Below are 12,815 nucleotides of genomic sequence, written 5' to 3' on the forward strand. Positions count from 1 at the left end.
GTGCGTGGTCTGCGCGCGGTGTATCTCCATGCATGTGTGTGGTCTGCGTGCATGGTCTGCATGCGGTGTGTCTCCATGCATGCGTGGTCTGCGTGCGGTGTGTCTCCATGCGTGCGTGGTCTGCACGCACGTGTGTCTGTGATGCGAGGTCTGTTGGGGCCTGCTTCTACCCGTGTCCTCTCCCCTAGGTCGTACGTCCAGTGTCAGGGGATCCCTCAGGGCTCCATCCTGTCCACTCTGCTGTGCAGTCTGTGCTACGGGGACATGGAGAGCAGGTTGTTTCCTGGAATCCAGCAGGATGGGTATGGATCCCTCGTGGTGTGTGTGTGGACAGGGCCATACTCGTGGCTTTGTGTCAGGTCATGTGGGAGGTAGTGAGCAGGTCTTGAATGGAGGCTTAGAAGTGGCATCTAGTATGGCCAGGGCCTGAGCGCGTTTCCACGGGCTTCTGACCCACGGCTGCACCCCCGCCCGTGCGTCCCCGGCTGCAGCCACGTCCCACGAGGAGTGTAAGCCTTTGTCTAGATTCTTCGCAGGAGGTTACTTTATCCTTGTCCTTGTGAACTAGGGTATTTAAGTTTCTTGGACGTCCGGGCCCTTGCTGCAGCACCCAGCGCATCTGTCCCCTTGTAGGGTGCTCCTGCGCCTGGTGGATGACTTCCTGCTGGTCACGCCTCACCTGACACAGGCGCAGGCCTTTCTCAGGTAGGCCCCCCACGCGCGCGTCTCCACAGCACTCCTGATGCCCATGAGCAGCTGACCTGGCTCGCTGCGGGGCAACAGCTCCCCCCTTACGAGATGGATTTACATCTGTAGGGTGTCCTGTGCAGGCTGCTGTGTGGACGGTGGCCCTCGGGCATGCCTGCAGGACTCTCGGTCCCTCTGAGCCCTGGGACTCCCCTGCGGGCAGGCTCAGGGTGACGGGTTTGTCCAAGGACAGCCGGCAACTAGAGCCAACACCCTGCAGTTTACGACTTTCTCCTTCCCTGGAAAAGACTCCTGGGGCCTGAGAAGGACGGCGCTGAGGACCGCACATGCCCGATTTAATTCTGGCAAAATAACCCACCCCCCTGTGGCCCCCAGGCCTCGAAGCACCACCGTTCAGCAAGCCCAGGCGGACGTTCCTCCCACATGGCCTGCAGGGAGGAAGGGGAGCCACAAGAGCTCACTCGCGGCCTCACTTCTGTTCCCGCGTGTGCAGCGCGGCCCCGTCCGCTGTCCGCCCACTGCAGCACACGCCCCAACTTCCAAGGGGCCTCCGGGGAGGCAGCCCTGTCCCCAGGGCAGCACCCACGCCTGGCACTGTGCCCGTGGCTCTGGCTCGGTGCCCATGGCCCTGGCACTGAATGAGCCCCGGCGGTGTGCCCCTCTCTTCCGGTGGCTGACCTGTCTCTCTGCAGGACGCTGGTCAGGGGGGTCCCCGAGTACGGCTGCATGGCCAACTTGCAGAAGACTGTGGTGAACTTCCCTGTGGAGGACGTTGCCCCGGGCCGCACGGCCCCCCTGCAGCTGCCGGCCCACTCCCTGTTCCCGTGGTGCGGCCTGCTGCTGGACACCCGGACCCTAGAGGTGTCCTGCGACTACTCCAGGTGAGCGTGCCCACACGCAGACGCCCCCGTCTCTGCGAGCAACGGATGGGTCACAGGTCAGGTGCCCAGCGTCCGTCCAGACGGGGTGGCAACGTACCCTCCTTGGGGTCGGGCGCACTTGCTACGCGAGCAGTTTTCTGGGCTTTTGTTGGAATTTGTGCCGGAGACTTGGGGCTCACTGGTGTGTTCTGCAGGGATGCTGTGTAGATCTGAGGTCAGGGGTTTGGGGACCTGCTGGACACAAGCTCCTTAGGACGGGGCCACCCCATAACGCACACCGTGGCCTCCCTGGGGAGCAGGGCTATGGTGCACGGGGCCTGCCGTATACGCGGTACATGGGACCCTGTGCTGGCGAGCTTGGGCCGCTGTGAACAAGACCGCCGACCAACAGCTCCTCCGGACTTTCTGCTTTCACGTCATGGAGGCTGTGAGTCCGAGATCTGCCTGCGGGCAGGGTTGGTTCCCCTTGTGTTCTCCACCGTCTCCCTGTGTCCTCACGTCCTTCTGCGTTCAGGCACGTCTGGCATTTCTCTTCCTCCAAGCACATCAGTGCTGTTGGGTCAGGGCCCACCTATGACCTTAGTCTTAATTGCTTCTTACAGACCCGGTCCCCACACACAGTCGTGTGGGTTAGGGCTGTAAGATGTGGACTTGGGGACCCAGTACAGCCCCTCACGGCCAGTTTCCCCTGAGCCTGAGAGGCCCCAGCCCAACCTCGGGCTTGCCCCAGACACAGACTCAGGACAGACGTGGATGCAGGAACCTGCTCTTGTATGAACATGAAATACTGATTCCACAGCCATGCTGGAGGGCGGGCCTTCCCTTTGCTAGTCGGGGACTCTGCTGTCCTGGCTTGAACGCACCCGGTTTGTTTCCACGGTGCACTTTCTGCTCTCCCAGCCCACTCTGCTGCCCCCACCTCCACACATGGACCCACATTTGTGCTTCTGCATGCAAAGCCCAGGCCCCTTTCCTGCCCCCGCCGCCCACCACCCCCATCTTTGGTTGGTCTCATCCTTGGGACTAGGCTCAGACTCCCCAGCTTCCAGCCCTCCCTCGCCATCTGACCCCAACCACACCAGTTGGTCATGAACGGCCCACCACCGTTTGCTCCCCAAAAAGCTATGGCCCTTTGGGGGACAGGCACCACCATTCCGGGGGACTCTCACCGGATGATGACAGTGCCCGAGAGTGCGTGTGCAGCCGTGCTTCCACAAGACCTCTCAGCATGAGCCTGTTCACGGGTGCAGCCCTAGGGCTGGGCTCTGGAGGCAGAGGCGCCTGGAACCCCGCAAGGTGTCCTGCCCAGGGGGAGGAGACACGAGGGGGAGGGGAACCGTCCTGGAAAGGACAGTGACAAGGCGGGCTTGTCTCGCGGACTTCCGAGTCTTCCCCAAACCCCAGCTCAGGCGAGGCGGCCAGAGTGCCGGGGCCACCCTCGCGAGCATGAGAGTTTGCCGTGCTGCGCAGGTGGAAGCAAAGGGAGGACTGGCCTGGTTGTCTGAGAAAACCAACTAGGAGCAGCCAGCGTGCCTCAGCTTTGCGTCACGGTGCACCCAGGAGCAAGTTCTGGGTGTGCACAGGAACAGAACAGCAGGGACAGAGTAGGAGGACTCAAAACAGCTGGATGAAGGTCCTCTGACCTGGCGCAGGGGATGAGTAAGCAGGACTGGCAGACCGGAAAGGAAGCAGCGAGCGGCTCTGAGCACCTAGGAGCCCGAAGCCTGCGGGCAGACGGTAGCCGCGCCTCTGAGCACGAGTGGCCTCGCTGAGCCCGGTTAGGTGGGGCCCACTGCTACTTCTCAGATGCATCCTTTCGGCTCAGACGAGGGACCTGCCCCCGGTCACCCAGCTGCACGGGACTCAGGATTCGAACCCGGGCCTGGCTCCAGGGCCTCCCTTCCTTCTCCGCAGAGGTTGGACATGGAGGCTTGTAGCGAGGCCACGGTGGATGCCACAGGGAGGAGAGGGGGCGGCGTGTGGAGGGGCTCCCGCCAAGCTCTGTCCACCCTCCAGAGAAGCCCCTATCCCAGGCGCCCACGCTCCCATCAGGCCCGGGCACGTGGGCACGTTTCTGAGGGCTGGGCAAACTGCACCGACTTCTCTGGAAAGCAGCAAATTTGTATTAAAGTCCTTGAAACATTCATATATTTTCCCAGTAACTGCACTTCCAAAAATCTGTCCTCAAGGAACAAAAATCATGGACATCATCAGAGATTTTGCTTGACTGTTTGATTGGGCAGCAAATGAAACCCACCTCAATGGCCAGGTGGATGTCACGCCTCACCCAGAAGAAACTTTATCCTGCCCTTGAAATTGCTGTCAAAAAATATTCAATAAGATGAAAAGTTGATTTTGAGGTTAGCGTGTTCGAAGCTGGTGCTGAGGAATACCTCCCCGGGCACAGAATACACGGGTCACGGGGGCATTTCAGGTGCGTAGGTGCAGGGATGTGGCGTGGTTGGGGCACCCACCGGTGTTGCTGGTGCTGAGCGGGCGACTTTCCTCCCATTTCCTGCGTCTTACGTGTTTCCCACCTTGAGACGGCGTCAGTCTCGTCCACAGGGTCAGGCTGTGGTGGGTGGGGCGGCCTCCTCCTGCGAGGAGCCCTCCGGGCTGTGGCCTCAAGGTCCCGTGTGGCCAGAGCTGCCCCGCCGAGCCTGAAGAGACCCCACCCAGCTCGGACCCTCTCCCAGGAAGGCACTCAGTCAGGAGTGTGTTTGCTGTGTGATTAACGCATTTGGTTGAATCCCGTAGATTTTATTGGTGCTCTGTGCTGTTTGTCACTAACAAATGAACGTGTACATGACCCAGACTGTGGCCCGGATGTGTGTGGTGTGTGAGGGACCCACCCTGTCTGAGTCCCCCGTGCTCTCTGCTCCCACCGCCTGTGGCCTGGGCATGGGCGGACACACGCATGTGAGGTGTGATCAGGGTGCAAATTTGACAGCATAGGCGGGTGGGCAGGCTGGGTGCTGCGAGGAGGACTCGCCACTCAGGGCCTCCTGCTCGGTCCCACAGCTACGCCCAGACCTCCATCCGCTCGAGCCTCACCTTCAGCCAGGGCGCCAAGCCCGGGAGGAACATGCGGCGCAAGCTCTTTGCGGTCTTGCGGCTAAAGTGCTGTGCTTTGTTTCTGGATCTGCAGGTGAGCGCATGGCCGGCAGGTGCCCACGGGCCAACTCCTACCCGCGCGGCCTGTGTGGTTGACAGCACGCATGCGCCAAGCATACAGGTGTTTGTGTGAGTGCATGTGTGTGCATGCATGTGTAAGCACGTACATGATGCGAATGCCCTCACCCCTGCCTGAGCCCATCGTTCCGGGCGCTGGGGCGCCTCCCCATGGTGAGGTCCGAGGCGTGGGGGCTCAGGCTCTAGAGCTGCTTGGCGCTCACCTCCTTGCCCCTCCCTGCCTGTCCTTCCCACCAGCAGCCCCTGCCACCACCACCCAGCGCCGCTGCCTTCTGCCTCCCTTTGACCTGGTGATGAAGTAAGACAGAAATCTAAATTCTAGATGTATCTGCAGCATTTCTCTTTCTTTGTGACCCAGGTGAACAGCGTCCACACAGTTTATACAAACATTTACAAGATATTCCTGCTGCAGGCCTACAGGTGGGTTCCCCGGCCGCATGGCCACAGGCGGCAGGCCCACCGTGGCCCCAGCCCTCCCTCGGCCGGGAGAGCATCCTGCCCTCCTGTGTCCCAGCTTATAAGGATGAGGTATTTGCCAAGTTTTCAGCCGCAGACGCTGCAGCTTCGTGAGTGTGCGTACGTACATCTCGCGTGGGGGAGGCATCCGTCCTGTCACCAGGCAGCGGTGGGTGGTCAGCGTGGCCTGGGGTGTCCCCACTCCTGAGCACTGACCCGGGACCTCGCAGGGGCTGGGGACATGAAGCAGGTGCGGGCGGTCCACATGTGGGGGTGGAAGGCAGACACCACAGGGCTTGGGTCCCAGAGAGTGGAGGATCAGGTGGGTACCGGTGAGGGTCGCGGCCCTCTGATGTCCCCCAGAAAGGGGTGGTGGGATGTGGCCCCCAAACAGCCCAGAGGCCATTCCTGCCCCACTAATGGAACGTCTGAGGCCCCGTGTGCTTTTGGAACGTTCTTGGCCCCTGGATGGCTCCAGGTCACCCTGCTGAGGACTGGGGTGTGGCTGGGCAGCTGGGGGGCCCTGGGTGCTTGTGCTTTCCTACAGCTCTTGGGGGAGGGGTCACTTCCACCTCAGACCATGTTGACCATGGGGTCACGGTGGCCGCCCTGGCCTCGGGGACACAAAGCCAGGCTTTGCTCTGGTTTACAAGGGAGACCTGTCCCTGGCCACTCAGGGGAGCCGCTAACTTGCAGCCGCAGTCAGGACAGATGGACATGTGAGCCGCGGGGCGGACAAGGGGCCAGGCATCCGTGTAGAGCCTGGGCGAATGTGTGTGACCTGCAGTTGTGCGTGTGCTGTTTCCAAACCTGGCTTTGGTCTCCACAGGTGGGAAAGTACTTCCCACCTCAGTAGGGTTATCATGCATGTGAAGTCAGATAGCTGGCAGAGCGACACGCGGGCACATTACTCCAGAAGTGGCGCGGGTGGTCGGTGAGGCCGGGAGCACGAGGTACCTGGGGAGGGGCTTCTCGTGCAGTCCCGTGCACATGCGGTCACATAGGGACACGTGCACACACGCTCACACATGCATGCACACACACGGGGATACATGCACACACAGACACACATGCATTCACACACACACGCGTGCACACGTCCCAGCCAGGGGACTCTCCTCTGACAAAGCATCCCTTCGCCAGGTTCCACGCGTGTGTGCTCCAGTTCCCGTTCAACCAGCCAGTGAGGAAGAACCCCTCCTTCTTCCTCCGTGTCATCTCGGACACCGCGTCGCACTGCTACTCCCTCCTGAAAGCCAAGAACACAGGTGTGCACGGGTGGGAAACTGGGCACGGCAGGCGGGTTTTGAGGGGTCCCCCGTAGTGCGGCAATGCACGGGATGCTCCCCTGCACGCTTCCAACACAGCGCGGCCGTGCGCTCAGGGACCTCCCCCGTCAGGCTTGGGCGTGTTGGCGCCCCTTCCCTCGGGGCCCTCGGCCTCGTGCGCAAATACAGGCCAGTGGTGGGGAGGAGGCCACGCCCCACGCCTGTCCGCAGCCCGGCCTTCCCCCCGGGCGTCCCCGTCCCCGTTCCCCACAGCTCCATCCAGCAAGCACCTGGCCGGTCTGCAGCTCGGGCTGGGCTGTGTCCCTATGATCCTGGTTACTTCCGTTTTGTGGGAGTTGCTTCTGAGAAGGGGGACAAAGCACCAGCTGTCAGGGATCCCCAAGCCTGTGTTGGGGCTGAACTTGAAACAAAATTGTCCGTCTGCCCGCCGGCCTCTGCCCCTGCTCCCCCGCTCGTGGGGGGCGGGACAGAGACCCCAGGCAGCATCGGGCACATCGGAGCATGTGGTCTTCTGGGCGGGGCCTTAGCCTGTGTCCTTGGGTCCCCCCAGGGATGTCCCTGGGCGCCAAGGGCGCCTCCGGCCCGTTTCCTTCTGAGGCTGCACGGTGGCTGTGCCTCCATGCCTTCCTGCTCAAGCTGGCCCGTCACGGTGGCACCTACAGGTGTCTTCTCGGGGCTCTCCGGGCAGGTAAGTGTGAGGCACCCCTTCGTGCAGGTGCAGGGCCCTGTCCTGCCGTGTGCATACCTGAGCCGTGTCTGGGCTCCCCCGTGTCTGGATGGCGGTGGGTGGGTCCAGGAGCCCCCAAGGGGTGGGATGCAGGTGCCCTGGGGTCGTGGGCTCTCTCAGCCCAGAGTCTGGCACGCCCGCCCGGTCACTCCACCTTTGCACACCTCACCTCCTGTCTGTGGGGAGAGGCCAAGGCCCCACTCCCTCCGGCCCTGCTAGCCTGGGTGTCCTCTACACCCCCGACCCAAGTCCCCAGGCCTCTGCCCTGGCCGCCCCTACACGGGCAGAGGGATCCCCAGCGGCAAGTCCCGCCCGCCCCACCTGGCACCCGGAGCCTGGCCTGCACGGGGCAGGCACTCAGCACACAGACCTTGCCTGCCTGGCCTGCAGCGGAATCCCGAGGCCATGGTGAAGGTCGGCTTCTTCCGGGGCATTCTGATGTCACTCGTCCTCTTACAGCCAAAGCACACCTGTGCCGGCAGCTCCCGAGGGTGACGCTGGCTGCCCTGGAGGCAGCAGCTGACCCCAGCCTGACCGCAGACTTCAAGACCATTTTGGACTGACGACGGGTCCTCCCAGCCCAGAGTGGCCTCCAGGGCCCCTGAGCCCCAGTCCGTGTGCCTTCACGCGGTGGGACGGGCCGGCTCACCTTCAGGTCTCGGCCCTTTCTCCCCTGAGACTCTGAGACTTGAGCTGCTGGTTGGCACCCCCAGGAGAGGTTGGCCCCCGTGTCATCGGGGAGGAGAACACACCCAGCACCCTCTTGTGATCAGGGTTGTTCTTCAGCCACTGGCTGCCAGGAGGGGGCAGGCAGGAGCACCGGGCTGGCGTGTCCGGTCTGTCTGGACCTTTGTCACCCCCACGGGGGACTGCCCCAGTCTGCACACGTGTCCCGAGGGCGCTCGGCAGTGGGTGTGCTCTTTCCCGCTACCTGCACAGGCCTGGACTGTCCCCGCCCGCCCCTGGCCGTCCCCTGTGCCGCGTCCAAAGTCTGTGTCCCGTGGAGCTTTCCCCAGAAGCTAATGTCCAGTCAGCTGTTCCAGACCCATCCCCGCCCATCCTTGGGACCTCGCCCTGCGCCCCCCACACCCTGCTCTGGCCTCCTGGAGCCTGAGTGTCTGGCCCACCCCACGTGCCGCCAACCCCACTTCTGACTCTTCCCTGCCGGTCCCTGCTCTGCACACAGTGGCCCTGGGTCTTCCTGGTGGCGCTCCTCTGCATGGCCTCCGCCCCTGGACCTGCCACCTCCGGTAACTCCTGGGGAGCCACAGAAGGAACATGCCGAGCCTTTGCTCTTAGAGGCTTCCATTTACCCGTGTTTGTATTAAAACGCATCCTGCGTGAGGCATGCATACCATTTTTCATAATTACATCCGCGCCTGTGTCCACACGTGATGTGCAGGGTCCTTGGCCTGGGGGGGGGGGTCCCAGGGGTCTTCCTGGGGCAGGGATGTGAGGGCGGGAGGGGGGATTGGGAAAGGGCACCCCCCCGGGGCAGGTGTGGCAGGGCAGTGGGCCAGAAGGCCCCGCCCAGCACTTAGCCCGTCTACAGCTGGCTCTGGCCCTACTGTGGACCCTGGAAGGGGGTGGGCAGCAAGGGCCTGATGCCCAGAACACTGGATTCCCTTCTAAGCACATTTCTCTGGCTTCACAGTATCCAGGTGATCTCCTTCTGGAGGGTTCCTTGGAGTGAGCGGTGGGGGCGTGATACAGGGGTTTGGGAGGTAGGTGGTAGCCCACTACCCCACATCCAGCCCTGCCCCACCCCCGGGCTGCTGGTCTCCTGCTTCTCTGTCCTGGACCTGGGCAGGTGGATGTGCCTGCCCACCTGCCCCCATGTGTCCCCTCCATCACCTGGGGACTCCCGGGGATGGCCCTGCCCCTCCCCCATGCTGCATCCTGACCACGGTAGGGTTGCTTCATTCCTGTTTAGCTGAACTCCGGGGCCGTGCTCATGGCGAGCAGATGCCTCGGCAGCAGCACTTGGGCCTGGAGCAGGTGTGGGGATGTGCTGTGCAGGTGGAGCTGCTTGAGCGGGGCAGCCGGCTTCTCTGCTCTCGCACCTGGGAGCCCCCCAGGCTGGGGGACAGCAGAGGCCACAGGAAGGGCCAGGTTTGGGTGTGGTACTCAGGGTCACAGGTCGCGGCTCTGGCGGGGGCTAAATTGAGGATCTCAGGGGGACTGAGGCCCCACAGGCTGTGGCAAGAAGGGGTCAGCCTGACTGGGCAGCAGCAGGGTGGCCCTGACAACTTTTTGGGAGAGGCAGGGAGCTCACGGGTGACCTGGAAGATGAGGTGGTGGATGTCAGCCTGAGCTGTCCTGGGGGCTTGAACTGCACAGGTGCCCCCCCCAACAGACTTATGCTTCAGCAAATCTGGGAAGGGCCTGGGATTTGCACTTCTAGGGAGTTCCAGGTGCTGCTGGTGGGGTGGGGGACCCCACGTTGAGAACCCTCCCCCCGCGGGGAGGATGGGCTGCCCTGAGCAGCGGCCCCAGGGACGCAGCAGACAGCGGTGGCTCCAAGGTCAGGGTTAGGAGCTTGGAGGTGGGTAGAGGACAAGCTTGTGGGGGAAGTGGCTGGGGCCACCAGGGAAGTGGCCAAAGGTCGTGGAGGGTCAGGAGACTCGCCCAGGGCCCTTGGCCTCCTGGCCAAAGCCTCACCTAATAGCCCCTGTGAGGTGCCCTGGACAAAATGTGTTGTGCATGCAGCTGCAGGCTTTCTCAGGATGACAGGCTGAGCTCTGCCCTGGCTTGATCATGGTTGAGGACGAGCCCATGTGCGGGGGACACTCGCATACCCATCCAGAGCACCAGGCAGGGGCTGCAGTGTGCATGGGGGGAGCCATGCAGGGTGCTGGACGGATGTCCTTGAGCAGATGGGAAGATCTGGAAGGACTGCACAAAGAGCAGGAGGGGAGCAGCCCAGGGGCATGTAGCCTGTGAAGAAAGGGCCCCGTCAGGGAGCTGGCTGTCTGCCCTGTCCCCTATGATAGCGGGAAGGCTTCCTTCCGGGATGTCTCTGATGGGGCCACATGATGTGTGGCAGGATGCCATCCAGTGTGCCTTGGATGGGGGTGGTGCTAACGCAGCCCAAATTTTCAGGGCACAAGTGCATCTCATGTCAGGGTTTATGGATATTGCCTTGTTACTGTTGCTGTGCAAAATGTCCAAGAGACTGAGCTGACACATTTATGGCAGACCCAAGTCCACGGAGCGGGCCATAAAGGCACCTGAGCTGAGCAGTGCAGAACTGGGCCCTGCCCAACCCACATGCCAACCCTGCCGCGGTGGTGCCCGCACTGCCATAAACAGGGAGGACTGACCTGCCCTGCTGGGGCAGACAGAACCCGCGGGGACACCGCCAGGACCCCACACCAGGCACCTGAGCTGACCCGCCACTGGTCCCCACCTGCTCACATGCCCCACAGGCCTGTTCCTGGCATTTGCATCACAGACCAGACCCTAGAGGTCAGCCGCTCAGCCATCTGTCCTCCAAGAGCTCCAGAGTCTTCTCTGGTAAAGGCATTCTGTTGGCGTTTTACTCAGGATTATGTATTCTTACTGAAGTGTTAAACCATTGAAAAGACGGGTGCTTGGTCAGGGTCAGCTCACTGAAAACTCTTTCTGGTTCATCTCCTTAAAACCAGTATGTGCACGGCCAAACCTCCTCCCGGTGAAACATGAAAATAAGATTTTTAAAGCAAAGGAAAAAACCTAGTTTTCTGGTCTTCCCTTGATCTAAGCTGCACATTAGAAAGCTCACTTACTGATGTGTTCTGCGGAAGTGTAGGCAGCGGGTGGAGCTCAAGATGAGTGGTTTAAGAGGAGGCACAGATGGTGCCTCCTGGACCTCCCAAAGTGCTGAGCGATTATGCCCCGCCCCCAGCCCCAGTTCCCGCCCCTCCCCCACCTGCCATCCCCCAGGCGTGTGCTTGCACCTGGACACACGGGTGCTCACCTGTGAGGACACTAAAGGACTTGCCAAACCTGGGTGGGCTCAGAATCACCAGGGCTCTGTGAGAGGTGGAATAATGACCCCCCCCCAAGGCACCCACGTCCTAATCCCAGAACCTGGGAGTATTACCTGACATGGCCAAGGGGAATTATAGGTGCGGGTGGGATTAGGTAGCTAGTCAGTTGACCTCGAGATGGGGAGGTCATCCTGAATTATCCAGGTGCACCAGGGTAATCCCAGGGTGAAGAGAGGGTGTCAGAGAGACGTGGGTGAGAAGGACTCACTGGCCTTGCTGGCCTCTCGATGGAGGAAGGAGCCACGAGCCAAGGGTGTCAGAGCATGGGGGCCGAAGTGCAGAACTCACCCTTCCCAGGGGGCTTGGGGCACACTTCAGGGGGCGCTCTTGGGCTAACTCCATTTTAATACTCAGCTCCTCTTAGGGCACAGTAGTGCAGGCGCTTCTGTTTCCTGGGGTCTGGGCTGCCTGTGACAAGGACAGCCCCAACAGGCGCGCCTGGACGGGCTCATCTGGGGATTTGTTCAGCACCCTGGACAGCGTCTGTCCCGCTGGGGATTAGTGGGTTCTGGGTCTTCACAGGGTTTGATCCCAGCAGCATGAAGGGCATACACGGGCTCCAGTGGCAAGTCAGAAGCAAGCCTGTGTGTCGGGGCCCACACCTTAGACCTGACCCCTGGTTTATGGAGGAGGGAGAGAGGATGGAGGGGGGCAGGGAGGAGATGGTGGATGGATAGATGGATGGATGGGGAGGGAGGGGTGTGCAGGAGGGCAGGTGGAGCTGGGCGAGGAGGCACCCCTCCACTGAGGCTGCAGGAGAGCTTGGTGTGGAGTGAGCGATAGCCCTCCTTTGGAGACGGTAGGAATCTGAGAATCAGCCTTTTTGTACCTTCTTGACACACATTTGAGTCTCTGAGAAAATTTTTAAAGAACAAAGAGTGGTGTTTCTCAGCAGTGAGGTCGGAGCGGCCAGCGCTTGGTGATGCTGGCTGTGGCTATAGCCACACCCCAGCCCCTGCCTGTGTTCACGCAGAGGGGACCCGTCCTGGGGCAGGAGTGGCCAGGCTGCAGGTGCAATGAGGATTCCCCGCACACGAGGTTGCCCAGGCCTGGGCCTGGACACAGACCGGGGCTCCTGCTGCCTGAGAGGGTCAGTACAGGTCCCAACAGAGCCTGCCGATGCCTGAGTGCTCTCGGCACCAAAAGGGGCTTCCCTTTCTGCTCTCCAAGGGGACAGCCTCCACTTTCCCTTGGAGATCACCCTTCAGAGTCCCTCAACTCTGGTGATGCCAGCCCCCAGCTGCAGAGGGCGTGGATGTGAGCCTCCTCGGAGGCCACTCTGCCAGCTGCTGGGCCTCTGCGCCTGCCTGCCCTTCTGCCCACAGATGGACTCGCTGGGCACAGCGTCCGGGCCCCAGACAGCTCTGTGCCATGCCACAGAGGGCAGGGCCCTGGGGGCTGGACCCCAGGCTCTCTCCCATCTGGAGGGACAGCATGCCCCCTGCTGATGGAGCTGGGCTGTGCCGGGGGCAGGGTCTGCGGAGTGCAGTGGTGTTAGGAAGCAGCAACTACAGGTCAGGGTCTGGGCCAA

General features: G+C 61.9%; 1 protein-coding gene across 5 annotated transcripts in view; it reads left to right on the forward strand.

Annotated features, from left to right (window-relative positions):
• The window catches only part of TERT (telomerase reverse transcriptase), a 21,620-nt gene extending 13,015 nt beyond the window's left edge, over positions 1-8,605 (forward strand). For 3 of the 5 annotated variants that reach the window (XM_025867491.1, XM_025867492.1, XM_025867494.1), the window contains 8 exons: positions 189-302; positions 634-705; positions 1,401-1,589; positions 4,611-4,737; positions 5,140-5,357; positions 6,381-6,505; positions 7,077-7,214; positions 7,713-8,605. In XM_025867491.1, the coding sequence (XP_025723276.1) occupies positions 189-302; positions 634-705; positions 1,401-1,589; positions 4,611-4,737; positions 5,140-5,357; positions 6,381-6,505; positions 7,077-7,214; positions 7,713-7,816 (1,087 nt within the window). In that variant the 3' untranslated portion in view covers positions 7,817-8,605. Of the gene's footprint in view, positions 1-188; positions 303-633; positions 706-1,400; positions 1,590-4,610; positions 4,738-5,139; positions 6,172-6,380; positions 6,506-7,076; positions 7,215-7,712 lie in introns of those variants that run through there. The other 2 variants (XM_025867493.2, XR_003207132.2) reach the window with 2 other exon arrangements.
• The last annotated feature ends 4,210 nt before the right edge of the window (positions 8,606-12,815 follow it).

This window comes from Callorhinus ursinus, unplaced genomic scaffold (genome assembly GCF_003265705.2).
Source record: "Callorhinus ursinus isolate GAN/ISIS: 27379988/994484 unplaced genomic scaffold, GSC_fseal_2.0 scaffold3, whole genome shotgun sequence".
NCBI classification, from domain to species: Eukaryota; Metazoa; Chordata; class Mammalia; order Carnivora; family Otariidae; genus Callorhinus; species Callorhinus ursinus.